Source organism: Ochotona curzoniae, unplaced genomic scaffold (assembly GCF_017591425.1).
Source record: "Ochotona curzoniae isolate NIBS_2020 unplaced genomic scaffold, NIBS_Ocur_1.0 scaffold_4701, whole genome shotgun sequence".
Taxonomy (NCBI): domain Eukaryota; kingdom Metazoa; phylum Chordata; class Mammalia; order Lagomorpha; family Ochotonidae; genus Ochotona; species Ochotona curzoniae.
In genome coordinates this window covers 61,479,340-61,498,337 of record NW_024467122.1, presented here as the reverse complement: position 1 = coordinate 61,498,337, position 18,998 = coordinate 61,479,340, and the positions used below count along the sequence as shown (strand labels likewise).

Here is an 18,998-nt window from a genome sequence, read left to right as displayed (position 1 = left end):
GGCTTCGCTACCCAAGATGGAGAGTTGGAGGGAGTTCTCGGCATCTAGCACCAGCTCCAGCCAATACCCACAGTGGACACTTGGCTGCTTCTCAAAAACACAATAAAAACAAAAGTGACAAGAGAAAACCCATCAATACCAAGAACAAAAGAGGAGTTAATATTATAGATCATATAGGCATTATCCATACAATTAAGATATTTCATGTACAAATGTCTTAAAAAGCACTAATTGTCAAGACTGACTCAAAAGGTAATAGAAGAGGAAAACAAATTTGTCGATTAAATAAACTAAATATCAAATTAATATACTCCCAAAAGAAGACTCTACTGCCCATGGTTTTATCTGTGAACTACATCAAACATCTCAATCAATTTAACAGAACAAAGTCTACAAATAGCCCACACATATATGATGACAGGTTGCATAGTAACTAAGAATACTGTTTTCAGAAAATGCTTTTATTTGTATGAAAAAGAACCATGACATCTACACTCACATTATACACAAAATTAACTTCAAATACACACATACACACACGCACAAACCTACTAGTAGCAAACAGGTGAAAATCTTTAGAAAGTTGAGCAAAGATAGGGAGACAATTAAAATATGAACCAACCACAAGAAAACAACTATTGGATTTGCTACAAGGTTAAAACTGCTTTTTGAAACAAAGTCAAGTCAGATTGAAACTCAACTACAGACACACACGACACACACGCGTGCACACACACACACACACACACACACACACACACACACAAACACACAAGTTTATAAGTAAACAGAAGGAGTATTTTCCCATCGGGCAAATGACTTGGAAAGACATCTTACAAAAAGATAATATATGAATGGGCAGTAAGTACATGACAAGATATTCAACACCAACAGCTATAAAACAAACTCAATCACAATAAAGTAATACTTTCCCTCCAGAATGGTTTAAATTAAATATAACCGAGGCTATAAAATAACCAAACACTCATGCATTGCCAATGGGAATGTAAAATGGTACAATTTGGCACTTTCTTAAAAAGTTAGATACAATTTCCACCAGAAAGGGTTCTAATGTTAACTGGTGATCAGATAAAATACATGCGTAGACAAATATTACGCAGGAACACAAAAAATGAACCACTGAATAAGTAATAAAATTTATAAAAAAAAAACTTAGAAACACTGTGTCAAGCAAAGAAGTCATACAAAAAAAGTGCAAGTTTATGATTCTATCGATGTGAAATTTAACGATGGGAAAACAAAGCCGTGGTTAAAGGAGGCAGATGAGCAATTAATCGCCTGGGGCTAGGGTTAGGCATTATAGATTTATGGGCAAAGAGCACCCAAGAAACTTGGAAAAGTGATAGACATTTTCTTTACCTTGATTTTAGTGGTAGATACCAGAGTGTGCTAACTTTTCAAAACTCACTGAATTGTATAAACAAACATACTCTTACGATATTATTCAAAAAAGTTCTTAAGGACACCATTAAAAAGCCAAAATCCCCAAAGCTGAAATTAATGCTATGTTTATATTTCAGGCAAAATCAGAAGCATAAGCAGCTAAAAGAAGTTTAGATAAGATTTTCAGAATAGTTGGCTTTTGTGGGTTTAAAGAAGCAGGGTTATCAGACTCAAACAGTTATAACATTCTGAGATGTGTTTCCAGGAAGATGTAAAAATTAACAGAATTAGAAAGGACAGGTATTCAACCTTTAGTTTCATTTAGCCCATAAGAATTATGCCACTTTGGTTGGATGGATAAGGATCAAAACTGGGAATTTCAGAGCCACAAACATTTTTATAAACCTGAAGATAGTCAATGCATCATAACTGCTTAGTCATTCACTGTGAGTGGAAAGCTTCAGATTTAAGGCTCCAAAGTGATGAGATTTTGCAATTGTTGTGTGCACACACGTTTTTGGCAAAAAGTCTCTGATTTGTGGAAGAACACGAGTAAAAACTGTTTAACCTGCTCTGCAATTTCTGGTGTCACCCTGGGCAATTTGCTTATCTACTCAGGTTCTCCTCTGGAAAATGGCACAATTTATGTGACAGAACAGCACTGAAAAGTTCTTTTTGTCTCCTCATTCAAAGAGATAGGAAAAAAAAAATCAATGTAGCTCTGTGAGATATAAGCCCACTGACAGAGAACATAATACAAGAGAGAAGGAAAAGAGAACAGACACCAAACAACACTAGCAGGATTCAAAAGCAAGGTAATAATTTTAACCAGTTGGTGACAATGGGAATTGGAAAGAGATTAATTAAAACAGTTGGAAGAATTAACACGACTATGACAATATGAGCAAGAAAAGAATCAAGTGTGTTTCCATGTTGTCAAGATTACCTGAGACCAGAGCCAGGGCAGAGCAGGGCTACATGACAACAAATGGTGAAGTCAGGACAAATTAAAACACAGATGTAATACTGCTAGCTCTATTTCTTAGACCAAAACAAACATGTGAATTAAGCATGCACTCTGAAATTTTCTAATAGCCACTTCCATTTTCTTTATAAACACAAACATACCACCACCTTAAGATACAACAGGTTAACTGTAATAACACAATTCACTTAATGCAATGTATACAAGCTATTTTTTGTGTGACCAATATTTTAAAAATTGAGATGTTAATATATTTTATATTCAACTTTTTACATAAAAATTCCCCAAATCTGATGTTTATCTTACAGTTAGAGCACATCACAATTTAGATTACAACATATGGCACGTAGTTTCCACAATGGACAGCACTATCCATTAGGTATGGTTAACTTTTACTAATGAGCACGTTAAAAATAACTAAGCAAGCAAACAAAAAGTCCATCAATATTCAAGTACATCCATTCAACATTTGCACTCCTCAGTAAAAAGAAACAGACTAAAACTGGATAAATCTGTAATGTTTTAAGCTCTGAAAAAAAATCAAAATTTAAATTCAATGTGATTATGTCTACATGACATTCAAAAAAAACCAAAGTGTAAGTACCAAAAACCACCCACTGGCTATCCAGGGAGGGTATTAGGAAGGCAGCCATGCTCACTACTATACCACCAACAAAGTACTAGGGAAGGTATTAGGATGAGGACTGACCTAAATTCACAGGAAGCTGCCTACTCAAAATGATGGGATCCTTCTTTATCTCAATTATGCAGATAAACTGTAAGCATTTATCAGAACGCACACCACTGCACCCTAAAAGGGTGAATTCACTACATCTACATCATATTTAAACAGATATTAAAATGTATTTCCAAAAGACAGTGCAGCTAAATAAGACCAAAACGCCTCAAGTAGACTTATTTATATGGATTTACTTTAAGAGAAATAAAATGCTATAGTATTCAAGTCTCAAAAAATGTTGTATTACATGATTTTCATCATCGCTATATTGTACAAAGTAATCTTAATGTGCTATTTGAGTTTTATCACAGTATATCTTAAAATAATTAAAAGAATTAAAATATGTTTTCCCTTATATATGATATCAATAATATATGGAAAATTAGATAAACTGTATTTCATCAATACAAAAAGAAATCCTTGCTTAAAAGGATATCATGAAAAAAAGGCAAAGATAACCCACCCACTGTGTGAAATATCTGCAAATCAAGTATCTAGTAAAGGATTTATATGAGGCTACTTAAAATTTTCATGGAAAAATAGAATTAAAGGTTAAGTTTATTGCAAAAAACTTTTTTTAAGCCCATGCAGTAACCTCAAAATCTGCTCTTTCATTGAATTTCTTGAAGTGTCCTGGTATAGTGCATAAAAATTACTAGTCAATAATAAAATGCCTATACACTGTTTAAAAACAAAGAATTTGAATAGACCTTCTTCAAAGATACACAAAAGCCCAAATATTTGTGAAAATAAAGCAATATTAGTATTTATTAGGGAAATTCAAAGTATAAAGAGGTAACCCTTTTACAACAGTAAGATGACTACAATCAATAAACAATCTAACATATGTTGGTGAGGATGTGGACCTACTGAAACTCCCTCGCACTGCTGACAGAGATATAAAACGGTTTGCCTAATTTGGAAAGTAGTTTGCAGTTCTTGAAAAGATTAAAACATAGGGTTACCATACGGTTCAACCATTCCACTACTATATATGTATCCAGGAAAAACAAAAATATTTATCACACAAAAACTTACACATGAACATTTACAACAGTATTCAAAACAATCAAGTATCTACAAGCAAACAAATGTGTTACTTCTACATTGTATCTTAACGAAAAGGAAAGAAGCAAATACAGACGCATCATGGGTGAGCCTTGAATACAGTAAGACAGAAAGGTCTGTCACAAAAGGGCACATACTGAATGAGTTCATGTATATGAAATTTTCAGAACACATAAATCAAGACAGAAAACAGACTAGTGACTGCTGGGAGGGACTGAAAGAGGAGAATAAGGGCACAGCAGCAAAGTGAGCACAGTGTCTCTAAAGTTTTGAAATGTTCTATCTATGGTTGCACAGCACTGCACAGACTAAAAACCAATGGAGTGTTCACTGAAACTCTGAAATACAGTCTGTGAGTTGCGTCTCCAGAAAGCTGTTAAAAATGCTCTTCCGTATATGGGAAAAGATTTTTGAGTAAATACTAAATAAAATAACTGCACTACAAAAGGTATCAAGTATACAAATGGATACTTTTAATAGCTGTAGATCTTTGACATTAAGAAAAACAATTGGGCCCGGCGCGATGGCACAGTGGTTAAAGTCCTTGCCTTGTACGCCCGGGATCCCATATGGGTGCCAGTTCTAATCCCGGCAGCTCCATTTCCCATCCAGCTCCCTGCCTGTGGCCTGGGAAAGCAGTCAAGGACAGCCCAAAGCTTTGGGACCCTGCACCAGCATGGGAGACCCAGAAGAGGCTCCTGGCTTCGGACCGGCATAGCATCAGCTGTTGTGGCTCACTTGGGGAGTGAATCATCGGACGGAAGATCTTCCTCTCTGACTCTCCTCCTCTCTGTATATCTGACTTTCCAATAAATATTAAAAAAAAAAAAGAAAGAAAAACAATTACCTTTTCCACTGAAGATAACTGTTGTTGTAATCCATCACATTTTTTGTTTGCTTCTTCAAAAAGAGTTTTATATTTTTCTAGTTGAGATTGTTGCATACCAATTGTTCGCTGCTGTCTCCCACAATCTTCTTCAAAATTTTTTACTTGAGTCTTTAAATCCTGAATTTCATCTTCCTACAGGTATAAAATTAAATACCGTGTTAAAACTACATAAAATCTGGTACTGAAAAATGAAGAAAATAATAGCAACTTTATGTGATCCTTGATGTTTATACTGATTTTCTTTTTTTAAAGGATCTATTGATTTGAAAGGTGAATTACAGAGATAGAAGGAGGCACAGAAAGAAGACAAGATGGTCTTCCATCTGCTAATTTCTTCTCAAATGGCAACAAAGGACAAGCCTGAACCAGGCTGAAGCTAAGGGTCTAGACGTCCGTTCCGCATCTCCGATGAAGATGAAAGGAGCATAAAAAGTACCTGGACTATTGTCCTCTGTTGCTCCTTCAGGCACATTAGCAAGAAGTGGAGCAACTGGGATGCGAACTGGCACTCACACAGGATGTTGAAGCCACAGGCACAATACCAGCCCTGATATACACATTTTCATTAGGAAAAATGATGTTGCCTTTTGATCTTCAAAAATCAGTCTCATTTGCACCCAGTAACTTATGATTTTAGGCCTAACACGAAATCTCCTCATTTTAACAAATGCTTGAAGTTATTTAGCTCCATGAGAACTCAATTTCGATAAAATTTAGTACTAACAAGTTCTGAATTTACAATATAACTGAATTGCATCTGAAAAAACTATTCAAACAATGTACCAGAAATTGCTACCTAAATTTTTATTCTTGGATGTCAGAGCATTCTCTTTAGAAAGGTTTCAGAAACTTACTTTTTTATTACATTCACACACAATATTATCCAACTCCTCCTGCATAACACGGAGTTTGGCCTTTAGAAATCTGATCTGTGCTTCTGTGGATTTAAACAATTACAGGCATTATCTTTTGTTCAATCTAGAACAGCACCAGTCATAAAATACAACACTATTTTATGGGAGAAAATGCTTGAGAGTCTTTCACCAAACTCCTTGGTAGATAGGGCACACTGAGGATACCATGTTTTCGATGATATTTCTGCATGTTAATAATAACAGAGAACAGAGTCAATGTGGCACACAAACACAATTCTCCCTGCAAGCCACCCACCTTTGAGAAATAAACCCACCCAATAAGAGGGTACAGGGAGGGATGACACATCAATGTTGGACGTGAGCAAAGAAACAAAACCCTCCTCTGAGCATCTGCACCACCAGCTTACATTCAAATTTAAGTTTATAGACCGAATTCCTAAGTAGCATAGTAGTCTAAAACACATCAAACAGAATTGAAAGTTCTCTCAGGTAAGTAATGTCCCCAAGAGTTTGGCAGAAACAAACACAAATCCTGTCTAGCAAAACTTAACTTCAATCCCAGACACTGACTGCAAAAATCCAGAGTGTAATACATGCCAATTTCTGAGAAATCAAAAAGTAGTGGATATGTTTTAGAAGATATATACTAATGTTTTTGTCATACTTTCTCCCACAAACCCTAAGATACACCTTTAGTAATTTCTCACCGATGTTATTTATTAAGTAATATTACCAGTAACTCATAGGTCCAACAAGTAAATGAGATGCACATAATACTCATCCTTTACTCAATTTCTCATCCAAAAGCTATGAATCCAGCAGAGAGAAAGCAGAGCTTGTCCTCACAGAGTTCCCCGAGAGCACAATCAACTGCCCTTGAGAAGCCAATACGACAAATCCCAGGAAGCCATACACCAGTGAGGAACCGCACAAACTGCTCCGCTCACACTCCTGCTTTCCTTTGAGGTGCCCCTGGAGTGAGCACTGGGCTGGGGCTGTGACCCTCCGACAGCTCTCTGATCTCAGCGCCACTCCCCCTAGCCTCTCAGGTAACACAAGACAGAAAGGAAATGACAACAACGTTGGCAATAGCTGGCATCTGGAAGGAAAAGTGAAAGAAGAAAATGAAAGCCTAACTTTTCCCATATGCTTTTCTCCTCAGCTGCCAATATTATCTCATGGAGCTGAGTACCATCATGCCTAGAGAGCCAAAGTGCTAACCTCCCTTCCTCACACCAGGTTTAATCTTCCAAAACTTTCTCTGTTTCAAACTTAATCTTAATTTCCTTCCATAACTCGCCACTCTACACAATCATCTGGAATAAGAACACATACAGAAGGCCCAGCGTGATAGCCTAACAGCTAAAGTCCTCGCCTTGAACGTGCTGAGTTCCCATATGGGTGCCGGTTCTAATCCCAGCAGCCCCACAACCCATCCAGCTCCCTGTTTGTGGCCTGGGAAAGCAGCTGAGGACAGCCCAAAGCCTTGGAACCCTATAACTGCATGGAAGACCCAGAAGAAGCTCCTGGCTTTGGATCAGCTCAGCGCCAGCTATTGCAGCTGCTTGGGGAATAAACCATTGGACAGAAGATCTTCCTCTCTGTCTCTCCTCCTTTCTGTGTATCTGCCTTTCCAACAACAAAAAAAAAAAAATAAATCTTAAAAAAAATGAACACATAGACCAAAGATGCTAAGAAAAATAATGAGAGCAGACAAGTGATTCATCAGTAAGAAAGCAGTAGTATTTAAAATCTGTCTGGATCCTGGAAGCAGAAACCTTTGGACAGGGCCGCAACAGACTGTCTATTATGTATTGTGGAGCAGCCCCCCATCTGCCCATCAAGACACCTTCGCAAACCGAAAGGGGACATCTTACTGTGTTTATCTTTTCTACCCATAACTCCAGAAAGTTTGATTAGATCAGAAAATATCATATATGCAGAAAACTGATTTTGTTCCTTGCAATTAACTAGTATATAAAATAATCATTACATATACAAACTATTATGACCTGTCATAAAAACAGAATTTTAAAGATAACTTTGACCACCTAGTATGAACTAGAAAATTTTCAAACAAAACAATTGTTACCAAAGGGCCGTGTGGCTTGCATGAGATCATAACTGAATTATAGTTCATACATACTCAACTGTTTGGTTTCTATTTCAATAACACAGGTGACTCCTCATAAATTCAACTTTTACAGGCATTACTACTGACTTACTGCTCATTTGATTTTATCTATTAATCTACTTACTCTGCTCACCATCACATACACCCAACTTGATTATTCTGAAACAAATCCATAATTCTTTTTTTTAAAAAAATTTAAAAAGTTGTTCCCAAAAGTCTTTTCTACTATGACATAAAGAAAAACCTTTGATTGAAGATAACGAACCTGTCCCAATGTCTTTACTAACTCCAGAGAAAATATCGTCATCTACACATTCAGGCAAGCCTTCTTCCTCCAGCTGCCCTTCAATTCTGCTAATTGTTTTTGCAAGAGAAAAATCTGAGAAATCTTCTGGAATGGCAACATCATCAGCAGTGTGCATCTCTGAGTATTTTAATTTTACGCTGAAAAGGAAACAAAACACATTTGTGCATGTATGTTATAACAGGATAGGCAGAACAGATAATGGTTACGCAAACAACGAATTTAAGTTTTTACACTTGTGACGAAACTGTAATTGCTCCTTTCAAGTCCCATTAAAAGACATAACAGACTTTGGAACTTCATGAATCATACACAAGCACCAAGTTTGGGAAAGCTTATGAGGCTATCTGACTATCCTTTGAACCCAAACAAGTGAATAGCAAGATGAAGAATACCAAAAGTCTTCTGCTAGGTTAAATCTAGCACAAGGCTTTTGATTTTCCATGCTTCTCAATCTGACTATGCAAACAGATACCACACTGGGCATGAGTCTACAAAAAACAAAACAACAACCTCTTCATGATAAACAAGAATTATCCCAGTCAAGTTCAAAATGTTTTCTAACAAAAAAAGCATTCTATGTATAACAAAAAAAAATCTTTTTGGATTTCAAGTTTATTTACAAGGCAGAGACACAGTGACAGAGAGCTCTCATCTTGGGTTCACTTTCCAAATGCCTGAAAAAAAAGGGGCCTTGGTAGGCGCCTTGGTCAGCCCAGAGGAAGGAAGCAGGGATACAGTCCTGGGGTCCCACTGCTGCCCGAAGCATCCATCAGCAGGAATGGAGAACTGAGATGGGTGCTGGGGCTCAAACTCAGACACTCCAATAGGGGCCTTGGCGAACTCAAGTGGGGTCCAGTGCTGAACCAAACCTCTCCCATTCTCCCACAGAAACATTCCTAACCCAGATCAAAAATGAACCAGATTTGGCGTTGACTTTTAAAAAGGAAGTCAGGTGTTAATAGCCTAACACAAAAGCAAAGGTTTCATTCTCTTTGGGAAGAAAAAAAAAAACTATTTGCCTTCTTAAAAAAAGATTTGTTACTATTATTAATAATATTTATTGGAAAGTCAGATATACAGAGAGGAGGAGAGACAGAGGAGGAACCATCCATTGATTCACTCCCCAAGTGGCCGCAATGGCCAAAGCTGCACCAATCCGAAGCCAGGAGCCAGGAATCTCTTCTGGGTCTCCCGTTCGGGGGGTAAACAGTCCCAAGGCTTTGGGATGTTGTTGACTGCTTTCCCAGGCCACAAGCATGCAGCCTGGATGGGAAGTGGGACTGCCGGGATTAGAATCAGCACCCATATGGGAACTTGGCACATGCAAGGTGAGGACTTTAGCCACTAGGCCACCATGCCAGGCCCAACAACTTAAAGTCTGAAAACAGGACAACCGTTTCCAGGGAATATATCTGTTCCGACAATTAAGATACTTGCAAGGATGCCTGTGTCTTACACTGGAGTACAAGGACTCAAACCCCAGCTCTGCCCTGACATCAGCCGATGCAGATCCTGAGGGGAAGAAGTGATGGCTCAAGGAATCAGGCTGTTGCCACCGATGTGGAGACCTGAATAGAGTCTTGGGAGTTTTATGAGGAGGTAGGGGAAATCACAGAGCCTCTGGAATTGTATTATAAAACTAAAAAATAATAATAAGAAGAAAAAAACAAGAAAGGAACATGTAGCCTGGCTTGGTAGCCTAGTGGCTAAATCCTTGCCTTACACGCCCAGGACCCCATATGGGTGCCGGTTCTAATTCCGGCACCCAGCTCCCCATCCAGTTCCTTGCTTGTGGCCTGGGAAAGCACTCAAGGATGGCCTAAGGCCTGGGACCCTGCACCCGCATGGGAGACCCAGAAGAGGTTCCGGGCTCCTGGCTTCAGATTGGCTCAGCCCTGGCCATTGCAGCTATGTGTGGAGTGAACTAGTGGACAAAAGATCTTTCTCTGTCTTTTCTTTCTGTAAGTCTGACTTTCCAATAAAAATAAATCTTTTAAAAAGAAACACACATACACATGTTACTACTTTCTAAGCTTATATAAGCAAAAAATATTTGAAATTATTGAATGTCAATGAGACCCATGAAATGAAAATTTTGTATATTTGGAATACAAAAAGATCTAGAAAAACATAAGGAGAGTCTGGGATTGTGGCATAGTGAGTAAAACTGCCACATGTGACACTGGCACCCCATGGGTACCAGTTTGAGTTTCAGTTGCTCCACTACAGATCAAATTCCCTGCTAATGTGCCTAAGAAAGTAGCAAAATACGATCCTAGTGCTTGGGCCTCTGCACCCACGTGGGAAACCCAAATGAAGCTCTAGGATCCTGTCTTTGACAGGGACCAACCCCACCTGTTATGTGGGAGATGGAATATCCCTTTTTATTCCAAACAGCTTAATAAGTAAGAACGATGATACTGGCTGGGATTGGTGTTGTGGTACACCAGGCAAAGCTGTACCTGCCTGAGATTCCTGCATGCCATAAGGAGCCGGTTCATGTCTTGACTGCTCCACTTCCAGCTCAGCTCCCTACTAATATCCCACAAAAGGCAATGGAAAATGTCCAAAGTACTTGGACACCTGCCATCCACATGGAAGACCAAGAAGCTCCCAGCCCTTGGTTCCTTGCTTCAGCCAGGCTCTTTGCTGGCCATTGTGGTCAACAGGGGAGTGAATCAGCAGACAGAAACTCTGTTTCAGATTCTCTCTCTAAATCTGATTTTAAATAAACAAATCAACTATCTTTCTTTTAAAAAAGAGGATGGTATTTAGAATTATAACCCTGAAAACAAGGAGAGTAACATTTTCGTTTTTTTTTCTATTTCTTTAGATATTCAACAGATTTAATATAGTTCATAATTAAAATCCTAAAAATGTAATAATTTTCTTTCCCTCCCTCCTTTCTTATTTCTGAGATTATATACTTCTAAGTTACATTAGGTGAAGGGCTTAACTCTCCAACAAATAAAGAGTTCAACAAGCAAGAAGCAAAGGACTATAATGAGATTATAGGCAAGGACTACAAATAATAGTCAAATGGAATGATGACCATTTCATCTGTATAAAGTCCATTTTAGTAATCACCTTTAAAACTACAGTATACCTTGAATTTGCTTTCTTTCCTTTATTTAAAGAATGTGATTTGTTTTGTATCTTCTTTACAGGACCACTGTTTTTGGTCTTCAGCTACGAGGAAGGAATTTGAATTATTGATTACTTAAGAGTCTAGCCATTTGACAAGGAGAGAAATTTGAACATATTAGGATTTGCAATTTTACCACAAAGAATTATTTTTTCATGGAATTAATCAAATTGTATTTTCAATATTTCCAGAAATGCTTACCTGGAAAAGACCTAGACAGCACTGGAAGTATGAGATTCAAGGAAAGGAACTACTGAAGGACATTCACATACCAGAACATGGATGTGCTGAGTCCCTGGCAGGCTGCCCCGGGGCTCACGTGAGCCATTCCCTCACCCAAAGTCTCTGTAAGTGTGGAACTTGTGGAGTTACCTCTACGCTACAGTCACTAAAATGAATGACCCTTCCCAATCACAGCCTTCAGAGGTGAGTACCTTGCTTTTCCAGGGTCTTCTCTCTACTAAAACTTCAGAGAAAAAAAAATCAAGTCTCAAGTTACAAACTCATTTCCTTTACAGCTCTCTCCACTGTATTTCCTAATAGGTCAGTGAAATTATGAAACAAAAAAGGGTTCCATGCACTTGATGGACAACATTTCATGCATGAACCCCGTCTGAGTACCAGGGAATATATTCTAAAATGATACCCTTATACTGTTTTGTCTAAATTCTAAATTTGGTAGAATGGAATTATATTTATAGAAAGCCCAAATCCATACCTTAGTTTCCGATTGCAGACTGAGCTTCCCTTCAGATAATAGCCCTCTGTAGATCAGAAATAAACATTTTAGTAACAGATGAGAGCTGAAAGTTTACAGATCTTATATATAAAAGATACACAACTACTAAGTAGACTCTGCTATAATTCTGGTATAATTTATCCACATGTGAAATTTATTTCCAGTGAGTGTTACAAACAAGAAAAGTGTTTTGATTAAGCATTCACCTTTTAGAATATGTATATTAATACCAATATTTTTGTAGAAAAATGTTGCACAGATTTTAATGAATGGAAATCATAAATGGTGACTGGAGGCTACATACAAAGATTACTCATTTTAAAAATGATTCACTACAGATTTGTTTTGTTCTTTTTATTGTGAGCCTGCTCAGCATTCTTATTCCTTTGATGCATTTGAAGAATCTGGCAAGAGCTTGTTTCCCCCAAACTGAACAAATGCTACAAAGTGATAGATTAGGCTTGCCTCAGTCACAGCTGCATGTTTGGCACTTTTAGTATGTGGCATTTAAGCTCTTCAATTGGTGCTAAATATTTGTCAGGTGAATAAATAAAATTTACCTCAAATGCAGTTCATTTTAAACTACAGTTTTTAAAATATGTTTGCAGCTTAAAGCATCAAGTATTGTCAAGGGTGTACAACTATGGCCTGGGGCTAAATCTACCCCCCATTATTCACTCACCTGTTATCTATGACTGTATTCACATTACAACAGCTAAGTTTTGTATTTCAAACCATTGCAACAGCTAAGATTTTGTACTCCAAGAACACAGACATACAAAATATTTACTATCTGGCTCTTAATGAAGTTTGCCTACCCATGAACAAATGTCTACAGCATCTACACTGATATATTTTAAAATATAAAACATTTTTATTTACTGTTACCATGTAAAATATTCAATCACATCCTCTAAAGATTCAATAACCATAAGCACCAATGTAGTGTTGTGGCACTGCCTCCAACTCTGGCATCCCAAATGGGTGCAGTCTGAACCCTAGCTGTTCCACTTTCCATCCAACTTCCTGACAATACACTTGGGAAAGCAGCAGAGCCTGACCCAACATCTTGGACCCCTGTACAAAGAGAGAATATCCAGATGAATGATGGAAAGTATTTTTCTCTCTTTCTGTTTCTCTCTCTGTAACTCTGCCTTTCAAATAAATAATTTCTTCTTTAAAATTCTAACTGTAGGGCCCGGCGGTGTGGCCTAGCAGCTAAAGTCCTCACCTTGAACGCACTGGGATCCCATATGGGCGCCAGTTCTAATCCCGGCAGCCCCATTTCCCATCCAGCTCCCTGCTTGTGGCCTGGGAAAGCAGTCGGGGACGGCCCAAAGCCTTGGGATTCTGCACCCACGTTCAAATCAGCATAGCATGGGCTGTTGCGCTCACTTGGGGAGTGAATCATCAGACGGAAGATCTTCCTCTCTGTCTCTCCTCCTCTCTGTATATTTGACTTTCCAATAAATAAATAAATCTTTTTTTTAAAAAAAATCTAACTGTAGTAAAGGCTACACAATTACTAATCACACACAAGATTTGTGCAATACTGAAAACAAAGATATACATAGCTAATACTAAATGCAACTTCTCACACTACAAAAAATACCCTTGGGAGCCTGGTGGCGTGGCCTAGCAGCTAAAGTCCTTGCCTTGAACGCCCCGGGATCCCATATGGGCGCCAGTTCCAATCCCAGCAGCTCCACTTCCCATCCAGCTCTCTGCTTGTGGCCTGGGAAAGCTGTAGAGGACAGCCCAAAGCTTTGGGACCCTGCACCCGTGTGGGATATCCGGAAGAAGTTCCTGGCTCCTGGCTTCGGATCTGTGCAATACCGGCAGTTGCACTCACTTGGGGAGTGAATCATCGGACAGAAGATCTTCCTCTCTTTCTCCTCCTCTCTGTATATCTGACTTTGTGATAAAAAATAAATAAATCTGGCAACTACACAAGGAAACTGTTAGGGGTGATGGAATCTTTCTGTTTATGTGGTCACACAAAAGTGCTTAAATTTAATAAATAGCATATCTTAAGCAGTTGTGATTTATGATGTATAAATTATATAAATAAAAAATAATTTTGAACATCTGTGGTTCCACGTTTAGCTGTGGCACTCCCAAGAAGTTATTGTCCATGTGTTGCTTTTGATTTTTTTAAAGATTTATTTATTTTGAAAGAGAAAAAGAAGAGGCAGAGAGAAAGCAATTTTGCATCTACTGGTTCACTGTGCGGAAGACTGTAATGGCCAGCACTGGGCCAGGCTGAATTCAGGAGCCGGGAATTTCATCTGGGTCTGTCTAGGGTGTGTTAGGGGCCTAAATTTTTGGACCATGCTGTGCTGCTTTCCTCAGGACACGAATAGGGAGCTGGATCAGAAGTTAGATAACCAGGACCCAAATCCAGCTTTCATATGGGATGCTGGTGTTACAAGTGATAGCTTTACATGTCACACAATGTCAGCCCCATACATTTTTTTTATTAGTACATTGAAATTTGTGTTACCATTGATACATGTATTTGTGCATACATACAACATGAAACTAAACCTTATATGTAATTCTGTATAATATTTTATGAACCTTACGCAGGTAAGTTTAGGCAAGACTATCCAATTAACTGGAATAGCATCAGCAACAATTGATTTCTAGCTTCTGATTTCACAAGAATAAAAATAAATTTTGGGGCTAACATAGTGGTATAGTAGATAAAGCTAGCACCTGCAGTGCCAACATCCTATGTGAATGCTGATTTGAGACCTGGTTGCTTTACTTCTGATCCAGCTTTCATGCTGATTTTCCTGGAAAGCAGCAGCAAGTGGCCTAATGCTTGGGAGACCCAAAAGAAGTTCTTGGCTTCTGAGTTTGGCCAGACCCAACCCTGGCTATTGCAGTTATTTGAGGAGTAAACCAATGTTTGGAAGATCTTGTGTCTTGTGTTTGTCTCCACTCCCTCTCTGTCTGCTTTCCAAAAATAAATAAGATCTTTAATTTTTCCTAAGAACAAAGTGGTGAAGACACCTGTTTATCTGCAGCAGGTAGATTTCTTTGCTACTTTTTATCATAGTGATTGATGATTAGTTGTGAGCTGTGAAAGACAAAAGGTCATTCAGTACAGATATTATCTGTTCGGATTGGAACATGAATGATCTACCTAAATAATTATAGTTGAGTATTACATATTATGTCTTTAACTCACAAAATTTTTCTTTTTTCAACAATATATGGTGGATCAAAATTTAGTTTCCTATTAGTAAAGTCTTTATGCTTTCTACTTTTCTGTCAATGGTATTTACCCATATATCATTTCAATCATATTTTATTTCTAAGTCTAAAAGCAACAGACTCTACAATGCAAAAATCAGCAAGGCTGGACAAAGGATAGAAAAATAGATCACTGGATGAGAATTGAGAATCTAAAATAAAACTTAAGCCCGTGGTCAACTGATTGTTGATCAGAGTATCAAGGCCATTAGTAGCAGAAAGAACATGCTACTCAAGAAATAACACTGACAACTAAATATTCAATTTCAAAGAATGAAAGTTGCTTCTTATTTCCTACCATACAGACAAATTAACTCAAAACAGATCAAAGACCAGAGTGAGAGAGTTAAAGCTGTAACTCCCAAGAAACCTAAGGCATAATAAATCTTTATTGCCTTGAACTAGGTAACTAATTACTGTGTCATTTGTACTTGCAGAACAGCCAATTCTCTAAAATGTATTTCTTTTCTATAATACGATGCCAAACTCACCTGACAGCAGCGGACTGCTGATACCTAGTTTTCCAACCTCTTCCACTACAGCAAAAGTTCATTAAAATGTGTCCTGCCTTCCAATTTAGCACAGCTGTTGACAGTTTCACTAAATTCACTGCTACTGTATGACATTAACCCTCTATTTTCACTATAGCCTTCAACACTAGCTTTTTTGCTGCTTGCCATCTAACTGCTAATTCAAAGCCACACTTTGAGTTCTCATTATATCAGTTTCCAACTGAGTGAGAAAGGCTAAGAGTCACCTAAAAACCTCAGCATCTTGACACACTCAGTAGATACAGACCTCTTCCTTCCACATACTCCACAGGACCACCTAGATATCTGGCTGGGAGGTTTTGCCAAGTGAAATTTCACAGATCTCCATAAAGAAAGTCAGCTGACACTCTCTTCCACTTGGCTGGGAGGAGGTTAATCCATCCTTGGTTCACAACCCGATGAAAAGGGTTAAAGACTTGGGATTTGCTCAACTGAACTTGAACTGTGGTTATGCACCATGGGGGGAGGGTTGTGGGAGGAGCGGGGGAAATCCAAGCACCTATAAAACTGTATCACATAATACAATGTTATTAACAATTAAAAAATAAAGATATTAATTAAAAAAAAAGACTTGGGATTTGGGTTATCACCACTGCCTCTGCTCTAGAATTTTTTTACCTTCATTCACATGCATGCTGTGCTTTTCCTGTTCTATGAAAATAACAACAGGAACGTAAGAAGCTTGCATTGTGTGTTACATTCAAATAGTATTGCTTTATATATTGTGTATTCTTCAAGTTACATATTTTAAACTTTACCTTGAAAACTTTAATAGTAAAAGATCACTTACTTTAAACTGCAATCATCTCCTTCTTCATATGATTTTGTGTGTGATGAAACAGGCCTAGAACGCACCTCTTGCTGATCTCGCTAGTTAGATAAGTAAAATAATGAGTAACAAAGGGAAAAGAGCCCACAAATCATCTTTTGTCATTTTAGCACCATCCCAAGTTTCTATGACATTAACACAGAATCTGAAATGCTATAGGAAGATTTATAGATACCATAGTTTCACCTTTCACTTGTTCTATGTTGCAAAACCATTCCTAAAAGAGAAATGTCCAATCAAAAAAAATCAGTCTTACTATGGGGCCTGTTATGAAAGACTTTCCAATAAGAAATAAATCTTTAAAAAAAAATCAGTCTTACTAGGAAAATTTGCATAACAAAGCCTGTATGTGTAATTTCTAATTTTTTCCCTTAAGTCTTCTATGTCATGTTCCATGCAATGAAAATTGGAAAGATGCATAAGAAATGAAAAAAATCCATTTAATTAATATTTGTTTCAAATCTGGCAAAATTTCAATCCTGACAATATACAGAAAAATGAAGGGCTCGGCACAGTGGCCTACTGCCTAAAGTCCTCTCCTTGCATGCACCAGGATCCTATATGAGCACCAGTTCATATCCTGGCTGCTCCATTTCCTATCCAGCTCCCTGCCTGTGATCTAGGAAAGCAGTGGAGGACGGCACAAAGCCTTGGGAATTCCGCACCCACATGGGAGTCCCAGAAGAAGCTCTGGGCTCCCGGCTTCAGATTGTCTCAGCTACAGCCATTGTGCCCATGTGGGGAGTGAACCAGTGAATGGAAGATCTTTCTCTCTGTAATTTCTTCTGTGTATCTGCCATTTCGTAAAAAAAAAAATAGTAAAAAATATTTTACTGTAATACACTAGCAAACTGTAACCATTTACAGATATTACATGAAAGGTTACGTTATATCCTTATTCCTAAGCTAATGAAGAATTCGTACTTGTATAATATTTACTTTCCTGTCTATGAATTCCACTTTGAGTAACACAAGGAGTTCAAAGGAAGAATGACATTTAAATGAAACTAAGTACTAGGAAAAATTTGAAAGCAGTCATTTAAACTCCTCTCACAAGGGCTACCCTAACAGATCAGCTGACAATGGGAGTGCATAAGGGGCCTTCTTAAACACGGGAATACCCAATTTGGTTTCAGAATGGTAGATAACATGCTGGTGATATGCCTGGTGATATGACCTCACCATGTTTGCTGGATGGAAAATGTGATTCTAGTCTAACCCTAAGTATCTGAGTCACATCCAGATGTAAAAGTTGAAGAAACAAAATATTCTCTGCATACCACTAGTAACTTATGAATTATTTAACTCTCATACTAAAAAAGCTTCTGGGGTTAAGATTCTAATTAGATGACAGGAGAATGTAAAACTGGGAAACATTTCTTCAATAGTACTTAGAAAACCTGGCATTCCCAAACATACAGACATACATATACATGTATATCCCAGATACACACACACAAACACGAAATACATGTCTTCACTTACGATTACTTCTTCAGCTTGTCGAACCAGCTCAGCTGTTTTTGCCTCCAGTTCTGCATTTACACGCCTAAAAGCAGAAAGTTGAGACATACTGAAGATTCCTAACAATGGAAGTAGTTAGACTTTAACGAATGACCTAATAAACCAATGCCGATCACTGACATGACATTTCTACTTAAGACCTACCTTATAGAATTTATCATCCCAACTCCTCCTCTTACAGTAGGGAATCCAACACCATCAGTACTGGCCTTTCTGTGGCCCTTTAACTTACTTCAGAGGTGAGGGGACTTATCCGCATCATAAATTTGGAAAGAATATAAACTGATGAGTTCAACCCAGTTCCACCCGTCCTCTTCTTGCAGTCGGCTTCCTGCAGAGAAGGCAAGGCTCTAACCCGCTCCAGCCCAGAGCACAGGGGCAGGCAGGGTGGGGCAAGGCCACTCTGGGAAGGGGTGCTACTGTCACGAGGGAGCGACACCCGAGGTCAGCTCTACATTTCAAATCCACTGTGTCAAAAATTAAAGTGACAATTCTGATCCTCACCTTCCACTATTTTTTTTCAATCCATGCAGTATACAGTGGAAAGT

The 18,998-nt window shown here is 38.1% G+C and overlaps 1 protein-coding gene and 1 long non-coding RNA gene across 2 annotated transcripts in view; both read right to left on the bottom strand.

The window, feature by feature from the left end:
* Positions 1-11,559, bottom strand: part of TEX9 (testis expressed 9) — a 49,887-nt gene extending 38,328 nt beyond the window's left edge. Inside the window, exons 1-4 of the mRNA XM_040969680.1 lie at positions 11,489-11,559; positions 8,360-8,538; positions 5,940-6,022; positions 5,044-5,217 (exon numbers count right to left, since the gene is read on the bottom strand). Of these exons, the coding sequence (XP_040825614.1) occupies positions 5,044-5,217; positions 5,940-6,022; positions 8,360-8,516 (414 nt within the window). The 5' untranslated portion in view covers positions 8,517-8,538; positions 11,489-11,559. The remainder of the gene's footprint in view (positions 1-5,043; positions 5,218-5,939; positions 6,023-8,359; positions 8,539-11,488) is intronic.
* Positions 11,560-11,567: 8 nt separating this feature from the next.
* Positions 11,568-18,476, bottom strand: LOC121149200. Its single transcript, XR_005882624.1, has 3 exons — positions 18,412-18,476; positions 12,265-12,310; positions 11,568-11,590 (listed from the first exon to the last, which is right to left on the bottom strand). It is a non-coding gene; the product is annotated as an uncharacterized LOC121149200 (long non-coding RNA).
* Positions 18,477-18,998: the final 522 nt, after the last annotated feature.